At 48.9% G+C, this 10,879-nt stretch overlaps 2 protein-coding genes across 2 annotated transcripts; both read right to left on the minus strand.

Annotated features, from left to right (window-relative positions):
* Positions 1-713: 713 nt before the first annotated feature.
* CDV56_103591 (PSP1 family protein) lies at positions 714-3,416 on the minus strand (the record flags this gene model as incomplete). Its single annotated transcript, XM_026757210.1, has 2 exons — positions 714-1,221; positions 1,273-3,416. The coding sequence occupies 2 exons, from the start codon at positions 3,414-3,416 to the stop codon at positions 714-716; spliced, it is 2,652 nt and encodes an 883-aa protein (XP_026610740.1).
* A 6,030-nt stretch (positions 3,417-9,446) lies between these two features.
* On the minus strand, positions 9,447-10,520 carry CDV56_104465 (NifU family protein; the record flags this gene model as incomplete). Its single annotated transcript, XM_026758084.1, has 3 exons — positions 9,447-9,602; positions 9,660-10,196; positions 10,260-10,520. 3 exons carry the CDS (start codon positions 10,518-10,520, stop codon positions 9,447-9,449), a joined length of 954 nt encoding a protein of 317 aa, XP_026610741.1.
* Positions 10,521-10,879: the final 359 nt, after the last annotated feature.

Consider the following 10,879-nt stretch of genomic DNA (forward strand, 5'->3'; position numbering starts at 1 on the left):
CAACAACAGCTGGGTGTGGTTTAGGCACGTGCCTATCTCTGGTGCACTAGGAGCCCAAGGAGGATAAACAATTTATTTCTTGTCTAATTGTAGAGCTCAATCTTATCACCAGCAGTAAGGAAATCTCAATATTCTTCGTTTTTCTGTTTTGGCAAAGGAAAATGGAAAAAAAAAGAAAGACTCAACCGCTCCAATCCTGCAAACCATCACGACTGCACCAAAGTCATTCGTAACTGTCATTGTGGAACCCAGTGCAGAACAAGACAACAGTATGGCAATGACGTGAGATAGCACGCAAGAAGAACATGTATGGAAGGTCGAAGAAAGAAGCAAAGAAAAGAACGAAGTGCAAGTGCTGATGTACAGCTGCTTGAGTGTAATCAGAAAAGTAATCAGGGAAAGCCATCAATTCATGAGGTGAGGTCTATTAGGTATCAGCATAGCGACAGATCGTAAATCTTTCTGCAGATCCGTCACACAAGTTTTCTAGAGCCTTGGGAAAACATGACAAAAACCGACGAGGGAGGTGGAAAAGGAACGACTGGAGGAATGGGAATCACTGGATACAGAGCGGCCTCGGAAATGGGTGGAAACCCAACAGAAATAAAGAAGGAGAAGAAAAAGTACAGTGCATGGTCAATTCACTGATTCAACAGCGAACATCATGTACAGGAGACAGCGATACCTTGGGCCAAGGGCGCGATGGCTCTCGCTCAAGATCCAAGGGACAGGCCCTGGAACCGGGTGGTCCAGTCATTTGGCACATTGTGAGCTCGAGCGGGACCACCGCCCACGCCAGGACTATGCGCGGCATAGTCGACATAGCCGGGGTCCATGGTGCTACCATAAGCGTTTGGCGGGTACGCAGAGAAGGGATCGGCACTAGGTGCGAGTTCACCAAGGCTGGAATCAGGCTGTCGGGCACCCTGAGTGAAAGACTGATAAGGATCTGTGTAGGTGCTGCGCAGGGGCCCGATCTTATTGCCAATTGTGTCTCTGCCAACATCCATGCCGTCTCGAGCTGCGCCGTACACTCTGCCTTCGGCATTTCCAACGCCTCCTGGAGTCGGCAAGCCAGCAGTTGGCGGAGTCACAAAGGATGCTGGATTGATTGCCGACATCCAGATCCTAGTCTTGTAGATCTTGAAAAGATCAGTCACAAGAGAGTTGAAGTTGATGTACGAATCCGCAAAGTAATAGAAAGTGAGTTTCTTCCAATCCCTATTGTCGCAGTTAGTATGATGAATCCAATGACCCGGGCGCAATCCTTACATCTGGAATTCGGCATCAAGAATTTCCATGTTGAGTCTGTGCTCGGCAACTTTTTGCTGACAGACCCGCTTTGCTTTCGCCTCGTTGCCCTCTTTGTCGCGGAGCGTCAGTATCTCATGGTTCTGGGCAAGTCTCTTGATGAGCTTAGGCTTGATATCTCCTGCTAAATCCTGCACACCATGCGGACCATGAGGACCCATGCCACCGATAGCGCTTCTTCCGCTCAAGGTTGGAACACTTCCAGTCACGTTCGCGGCTCCGTTCTGACCTTGCCGGGAGAACATCATTAGCCATTTGTAATGTTCCTCTGCATACTGCTGCTTCAGCTCTCGAGCCCTCTGCAATGATACATTCGCATGCTGGATAGTGCCCAAATCTGTGCCACGATCGGCTTCAACAATAACCAAGTCACCGGGTTTCACCTGCAAGCCAGTGTCTTCTTGAATATAGAAAACATCGGCACGGTGGCACTTGAAAGTCACGATATACAAAAGCTGATTCTGATGGCCATGTGCAAGACCAGACTGGTGGCGGCCGTAAGCGTTTGGCATCGTGTAAGCCTGGTGAAGCGAAGTAGGAACCGCAGAGGGCCCCTCGGCAACACGAAGAGCTTGATCGCGAGCAAAGTAGGATTCTGCAAATTGACGAGCTCGTAAATATTCCATTTCCATCTCATGTTCCTCGGGACGAGAAGCCATATGCAAACGGTGATACTCACGATCTCGGCTCTGGGCATTTGAAAGGGATCCATCACTGATATTCGCGAGATGGTCTTCCCGATCTCCCATTCCAGCCCGGGAGGTGGCCGTTGCTTGAGAGTCGCCAGAAACAGAAGCGTGCCGAATTGGAATATCTGCGAAGGAGTGCCGCCTGCTCTGAGGGATATCGGCGAGGCTGCCGAATCCAAGGGAAGTCTGCCAATTGGCCTTACGAATATTTTCCAGCGTGCAATTCTCGAGGGGAGTGAGGGTGGGAGGCAGCTGCTTCTCGAGGTTACCCGAATGCTCGGAAAACCTTCTACGCAGACTGCTGTGAATGTTGGTATAACCGGGTATATCGCCCACTTCGTCAAGATCCTCCACAGCAAGATCTGTTTCCTCGGGGACACTTCCATGAATCCGGTGGAGGTTGCGCAAGTTGCTACCAACTGCATATCCACTGGCCGTGGACGCGGAAGACATGGCACGATCTCTCAGCCTGTTATCCAGTTGACCTGCAGCCTGGCGTAGGATTGCATTCTCTCGCGAGAGTTGCTCAATCGTGCGGGCCTGGTTCGCGGAATAAGCGTTGAGACTACCGTCGGAACTGTTGGCGCTACCGTCATCATCATCATCCTCACGAACACGACCGAGAGTGGCGGGGTCATGACCGAGTTCACCCAGGAGGCTTGGCCGAGACGATCGGTGCTGCAGCGCGGAGTATTGTCCAGCGTTCCGAGCACGCCCGCCCGGGTACGGCGCCGCCGACTTATTGGCCATCATGCTCAAGTACTCTGGATCCATTTGACCCACGGAGTAAGACTGCGACCGATACGTCTTGGGAGTCGGGTGAAGTGGGATAGAGAACGGGATCGCCGACTCTCCAGATGTAGTGCGGACAGTGGGACTCAACAACTCATCAGCAAAATAGTTGTTAGCAGCAGATGCATTGGACATCGTAGGCGACGGGACAATCTCTGAGAGTCGGGGTGGCGGCTCTTTTCTGGATTCGGAATTCCAAATGCCTGTGCCCCATGTGAACGAGCTGTTTCCGACATGGTTCCAGTTCATTGAACTGCTCAGTCCAGGACTCGTCCCCGAAGGCCATCCGGTGTGGTCAGTGGCGGGACTGGTCGGGTTAGAGCCACCGGTGCCTGAGATCAAGGAACCGCCAGTAGTCAGAGACGCCTTTCGGGGCATATTGAGGGGGATTTCGTTTAGCCATGAAGTACGGCGAGTAGGTTTGGGCGCAGGAACAGGTGCAGATGTCGTCGGCAGATGCGAGTGCTCTACGTCGTCATCTGAGGATGCCAAAGCTTCCGAATCGGGCGTCGAGCGACGGACTCCAGGATGGGTTTTTTCAAGCCTGACTGACGCATTACTGGACACCGCTGGCGGGTCGGCAGGTTTGGATTCCTGCATGGACTTCTCGGACTGTGCGGCCATATTGTCTTGTGGGCTCAAAACTATCTCTCGGCGTAGATTGTGAGAAAAGGTCTTGATTCACTGGGGACAGTGGAGTCGTGACTGAGACTCTAGGGGCTAAAACGAGCAGATCAGTGGGAGTCTAGAGAAGGCTAGCAAGCAGACGAGATGAGCAGGGACCCAACGTTGGTGATCCAGAATGAAGCTTGACTAAACACTTCGAGTCGGACAGCAACACCAGAGGTAAATGAAGGAGGTTCACACTGACGGGCTGAGCAAAATACACCACTGAGGCTGTGTAATGTATGAAGATGGAATGAGGTCTTTTCAGGTGCAATGTGAGGAATAGCAACTTACTGTTGTCTGATAAAGATGATGTTTGGATGAAGTGACAGAGGAGGGGAAGTGTTCTCGATTTTATCAACACCTCTCTGTGCGCAACGCCGAGAAGCTAAGCAGCACAAAGTATTCACTAGATGAAGATATGAACCGGACCCGCTCTTGTATGGTCAACTTCAAGAGAATATACCAAATAAGAGGGTGAGCTCTATTAACTTTGCAAATGTGCTGAGGGAGCGTTGGCCCTGTGAACTTAGATGACTGTAGCAGAATATGAGCTTGTTGCATGATAAGTTAGTTCAAGGTTGCACCAGGGAAGTTGAAGTCACAATGAAAATGAGATGAAGCAGTTGCATAGCATGAAGACAAAAGGAAAAGTCAGATACGCAGAGAAAGGCAGGGTAGAAAGCAGGTAGATGCACGGAATAAGGTCTATACTAGGCGATATCAAGGGAAGTAGCTTGAGGCGGCGATATTAAAAGTTATGGAAGCTTCAACGCCAGAAGACCTCAGAGCCGGGGCCTCATGAATGATATGGACCCTCCAGGCCAGATCAAGTACGGCCAATGAGATTTGACTTCACGGGTCTGTGGCAATTTCTGGCACCTGTCGCCCCAAGGAACAGTGCGTTGGTAGCTTTCGACCCCCACTGGCTGCAATTTCAAGGACAAGAGGTAGATAAAACGAGATTGCGGCCTGTTTATATGCCCGTTGCCTCGTGCGGTTGATGCGCTCGAGCATTTGATTGCAACACTGAAGTTGGGATGCGATGAATCGCAATTTGAGCTCCGCCAGGCGAGGATCGAGGATGTAGGCAGCCGAGAAGAAGCCCTGATTCAGAGGACCATATCGCATGAAATTGGTTGACAATTTTTGTGGGGATTGCGGGGTGTAAACCGGGGTAAAGCATGGGACAAAGACTCAACACATACCGTAGAAAGCAACAATGTACAATTCCCCGTTTTAACGCAAACCCCTTTTTATAGACGCGGGTATCACTGGCACTTCTCAACGAGTACAAAAGGGAGAAGAATTTCGTGATCAAGTCTGTGAGAGCGTTCCCAAGGTATGAGCAAGCTTCCGATGCATCAAGATCTCGGAGACTTACCAGTCTAGACATAAAAACGGTCCCTTTTATTTTCTATCCAAACCCAAACGAAGCCAATCCCTCGACGATGAAAGAACGTTATTTTCCGTATCGAATTGAAATGGACAAGGCGACGAGAGAAGCGACCAGGCTTCCTGTCTCATCGAGCACAGATGTATGCGACAAAGGCGTTGCGCGAATGATGGAGTCTCAGTTGTAGATCGTCCTTAAATGTGCCTGGGAACAGAGGGCCCTTCTCTTCTTTCTGGTATTTTCGTTACTTTTTTTTTTTTTTTGGCTCTTTTTGGTCTGACTGAAATTGGTCCACAAGAATCTATAAGGTACTCGGATCAGAATCGCGACAGGGTCGATGTCACACTTGGCGCAGTAATGGAGATGAAAGATGCGGTGCGAGGGTGGTAGCGTGACCTCGGATGACGTTGTGGAAGCACTCTTAGACGCCTGAACTGTGGGCAGATCCGCTCAGGAGCAGCACATCTTGAAAGGAATGAAGTATGAGGGTGCGATCGCCTATTTAAGAAGCTATTTCCGTTGCGATTAGATGAGATACAGACGATAGTGGTTACAGAAAAAAAAAAAAATGGTGATCTTACAGCTTTGTCGCGGAGGGGAAATGCGTTGGTGCGGAGAGGAAAAGCGGCGCAGGTATCGCGAGACGCTTTCTAGGTGACTGTCGGAAACGTAGCTGAGTTGGCAATGTCGATTCGACCGGCGTAGGCGATTTAGAATGCGGTAGCTGATGCAGGGGATTGAGGGTTACGATTTTCGATGTCCCAGATCAATAAGGGGAGATTAAAAGAGGGGGGGGGAAGAATGAGAAGGACATAGGATATAGGACTGTAGAGAGTGGGAGGGGAAAGGAGACGAAGATATGAAAGAAACACGACCCGAGAGACAGACAAGGAAGAAGAATCGAAAGAAAAAGAAGAGTAAGGTTGTACACCCCAGTCAAGTTGCAAGTCTAGGTACTAAGTCACCCAAGGTAGAAGAACCTAAGGTAAGGTAACTAAGGTAAAATGCAAGTGAACTAATGAACCTCAGGCCACTTTTGGGCTTTTTGGGTTTGAGGGTGACAAGAGGACTGGATTGAGCCACGGGTCGGGGCACCGAGAAGTGGCGCAAGATTGATCTTGAGAGTCATGAAGTACTGCTACTACTACTACTACTACTTTTATGTTATTAAAACTCAATAACTTGGGACTATATCGATCCATCAATGAGTCTGCCTTTTTTGAGCTAAAATTGATGCAGAATGTATTGTTGCTTTGTTACGGAAGATGATTCTTTGGTATCTATATAATGTCGCCATCCTGGACTCAGTCTACATACTCCATAGTCTGGCGTTATATATGCTTGGATGGGAAGAGGCGACATCCGATTACCTTTTCTGACTGTGTCAGACTACTGACAGGAGATTTCAGGGAAGATTACTGTAGACTGACCGACTCACCAATGACTGCAATAATATTGTTGATATTAATAAAGTTCTTGGATCTAGTGGAATCATGATATTATATTCTGTTGCTATACTCGGCTGTTGGTTAGATAGCACTAGTACTAGTCAGTGAGTTACTGTATGACAGTGGCCAGGAGCAGGAAACTGGTCGACCACTGGATGGCATTCTCAAGCGGGTCCTGGCGGGTCTCTGGAGGTCAACTTGACGATCGTCTGGGGTTACGGAGTTACTACTGGCGCACTGGGAGAAAGAAGACTCCAGCGATCCAGTCGCCTCTGACTCGGTCTTATTGACGCTCGAGTTGAAAATAAGTACAGCCTTTAACGTCCTAAACACAAATGGTGTCTGTCCATTCTTGTGCTTGGTATAAGGTGATGGTGTTCTGTAAACAACCACAGACGAGTGAAGAGCGGGGTTGACAGCTGATGCTCTGTCTGTCTCCTTTCCCTTCGAAAGGAAGATTCTAGATCCACAATAATACAATAATTCCTCGACCCATGCAGCTAATGCGATGATGAGCAGGCGTTAATGTCAGGAAATCAAGGGTTGGAAGCACGGATAGTGCATTGGGCTAATTTCGAAGAATGCGGAGACAGCTGCCAGACCAACCGATGAAATTGTGCTTAGGTCACGGACATTAGGTATTATCATTTTCCTAACTAGACTGGCAAGTTATATCAATGCCGACCAATGGCATTGAGCCCAGTATTAAAATATCGATGGAGGGACAAGGAACCAGAAACGTATTGGGAGCTGAGAGTCTCTACCTTCATTCCATCTTCCAGCGGCTTCTGGGGTGGGAAAATATGTACTAAGGTAGTACCTTACATAGGGAAGGCTAAGGTAGGGTCAGAAGTTCAGGTACATACTGTTCTTTTCTGTAGAATTGAGGATAAGTCAACATTGTTTGAGATTGCAGAGATTATTTCCTCACTGCTGTCCAAGTCACCATCTATCTATTTAGTCGTCAACGTCATTCTAACATGGATGTTAGGTTACACTCGGACCTCCAATTAGCTGGTCGACAAAGCAAACATTTCTGCATTGCAGAGTGGAGTCCCTTGATAGCAACATGAGACACTCAAGACACTATTCAAAATCTCCTCATTCCTCGACATAAATATGAAGCCACCCATCTTCGTGTTAGAACACAAATTAGATTTGCGTCCCTCGGTTCACTGCCACTGCATGCAATTCACCAACCTCATTGTTGTGCGGGGGAAAACAACCTTGAACATGATGGCCATCGACTTATTAGTTATTGATTGTCGAGCGGTCGAGCCTCAGTGCCTGAGCATTTTGCCTGCTTCAGTGCGGCCCACTTGCGCCCCCCTCTTATGCAGGATCGTCTGTTGAAATTGCGGAGAGACCTTTCCTGCACATTGGACCCATCATCCAGGCCCGTACAGACTAGGTACAGTACTCGGTTGTAGCCCACAATGAAGCGGCACCCCTCCATCTCTGAATCTCTAAAATCACCTTCTTCTTGGCCAATCCATGTCTCTACCTAACCCATGTCAACTGACTCCTGTCAGATAGTACTAGTACCTGATCAAATCACCAGTCATTGGTGGTAACATATACCTCTGCTCAATGTAAGCATCATAGAGAGTAAGATAGACCTCGAGAATTCCGGTCAGGTCTCTGATACGATGGAAGCGAGCAGATCAGCTTTCATCCATGGTTACAAGCTACTGAGGACCTCCGTTGACGGTGGCGAATGATACGCTGTGATGGGGCTCAAAATGTCCCACTGGTCAAGGGCGCGACGTTGAATGCTGCACTTGTCTATAACGTGCACACCTACCTTTTCTATCCTTCTCCTATGGTAGTCTAAATCTGAGACGGGAGTACTTGGTACGCTAGATGCTTATCATTCGCCCACGCCGAGAATTCCTCAGTCAACCTGAGGATACGAGACAAAGCAAGGTTATTGATGACATGACATCCAAAGCATCCTTTACGTAGGTAGGAAACCATGTGATGCTTGACAGTTCACTCAAACAAAACCATGTTCACGACACTCGCCCTCCTTCTCCACCAGCAAATTGCGGCTCACTCCGAGATTCCGGCCCCGATTTCCGTCGCTAGTAGCCAGTAGGTACTTCGCTCACAATGACAGCACCGATGTCAATCCATATGGGTGTATGACACAGCGCAACTTATGAACTGGATTCGAGTCCAGAGCCTTGGTCCAGCCGCTCCGGCCGAAAACTACGCAGTGCTTCATCTCATGAAACTTTAGGCTATCAGGTTTCTGAATAGATTAGCTTTATCAAGTTCCAGGACTTTGTACTTTTGAGCAACCCCGTTGTTAATTGTCTAGAGCCTGCCTAGGCATGAACCATCTAGGTCGATTATCATAGCGTATGAACATATGTATGTGTTCTCTCAGTTACTGCAGAGCTTACCCCACAGTTTTCAGATAAAGGCATGGAAGGATGGCGGAGTCAGGTGGCGATTATGGTTGCATATCATTCAATTAGTACCTACACCTTTCCTGTTCCATCCTACTACTACCTAGGTACTTAGTGCAGCATAGTAGAGCAGTACTATATACTTTTCTTCTGTTTGGTTCGCATCTAGGTAGCTTTCATAGCTGGTACCTATTAGCCAATGAACGGGCATCAAAATCAAACAGCAAACACACCGATAGGAGGATCTAGATGCATGTGCGATATCACCTTACTTCACAGCATCACCTGATAATACCTACTCGACCGTCCATTGTCTAAACTGCCCCTCTTAAATCAACGTACCTCGTGACTTCGATACAAGAAGTCCTTTGACGTGGTACATGTGCCAGGTTATGACCCGAATTATCAGACCTTTTCGAACCTGGGTTGATTGGCCACCCTGTTCATGGCAAATATATCCATGGGTTTCCAAGATTCGAACCCTGAAGACTTATCTTGGCTGCATGGCGGTCAAGGCTAGTGGTCAAATGTCAAATGCTCTCAAGCCACTTGCATAAATCTGTAATATGTGGATTATATCTCTGTATTGTACAAGCTGGCCGGGAAAGGCGATTGTGGATCGCCAACCCAGTTTGGAGGTATGCTTTGCCCAGTACAATAATCGTTGACATTTGAAATAGACGGCGGGTCTATCGGGAAACCTGAAGAAGCATAAACAGCGACAGGTTGCTTACGGTGCCGAGTCCAAGGTTCCTTTGCCTCCCGTAGAAGCTGTAGCCTGGGGGCCCTTCTGCTGACGTAACTTCTCCTCAAACTTGGCGAATTCATGCATGGAGATTTCCTCTTCCTCATCCAAGACTTGCTCAACTCCCTGGACCTCCTCGATCTGTTCATGACAAGGAAAGTTAGTGCGTGCCAGACATGGTAGCAGGATGAAACATACGTAGTGCATCAGCATCGACTCAATGCCATTCTTCAAAGTCACTGTGCTCGAGTCGCAAGTTCGGCACGCGCCACGTAGCTTCAATTTCACAATGCCGTTCTCAAAGCCCCGGAGCTCAATATCACCGCCATCCTCCTGAATCGCAGGCCGGATTCTCGTCTCCAGAAGCTCCTTGATCATGCTAACAACCTCGTCGTCCTCCTCGTTGAAGCTGAGTGATTCCTCCACGCCGCCCTCCTGCGCATGTTCTCCTGACTTCTCTACAGTACTGACGATCGCCTCTCCGGACGTCACAGCCTGCGTGATCAGGCTGAAGACCTCGGGCTTGATGTGCGCCCAGTTCGCATCGCTGGATTTAGTCACGGTGATGAAGTCCGGACCGTAGAAGACTGATGTCACGCCATCGACGTTGAACAGGTTCGCTGCTAGCGGGGAAGGATGAGGGGGCGCGAGGGTCGACCGAGGCGAAAGATACTCGAGGAAAGATGTTGGGAACTCCTCGGGGAGGACACGGTGATTGGGAATGAACTTCAATGCCTGCCAGGTAGTGTGTTATTAGTGGTCCACATACACCATGTCAATCGGAACGCTTTATCTCACATCGGGGTTTGGCGTGTTTTCGGTCTGGATAAAAATCGTTCGCTTCGAAACGGGCAACGGTCCGTTCACCCGCGCTTGGGCAGCTGGCCGATGATGAGGGCGCAAAGTCGGCCGATGACGAGTCTCAGAGGCCGTGATGGCAGGCAGCCGGGCGGAGTTATGGATGCTCTTGTATGATCCGAGTGCTGGTCGAATGCTTCGCGATTCGACGGCGGTAGATTGCGGCGAGAACTGGGCGTTCAGAAGAGCCCTTCTGAGCATATTTGTCGATGTGCGGCTGACAGACATGTCTGAGAATTCTTTTAGCAGTAACCGGAAATGCCTTGCAAGAGCTACTCTGTATTGGAAAAGAAAGACTGATAATTGTTGTCTGGAGTAGAATACATTTTTCCCGAATCCCATTGCGATCAAGCTCTGACGCAATGCAAGGTCACATGACTGTCGGGAATTGTGCCAGAATCCCGTTGATGACAAATCCAATATAGAACATAAGTTAACGTAATCCACAAGCGAGCGGGCCACCCAAGCGAGCGGGCCACCTCCCACATCTTTTCGGTCGCGGATGAAACATGAAGGCAATTTACAACTCATGTATCTATGCTCATAGCAAAAAAATTAAT

Source organism: Aspergillus thermomutatus (assembly GCF_002237265.1).
Source record: "Aspergillus thermomutatus strain HMR AF 39 chromosome Unknown NODE_282, whole genome shotgun sequence".
In the NCBI taxonomy this organism is placed as follows: Eukaryota; Fungi; Ascomycota; class Eurotiomycetes; order Eurotiales; family Aspergillaceae; genus Aspergillus; species Aspergillus thermomutatus.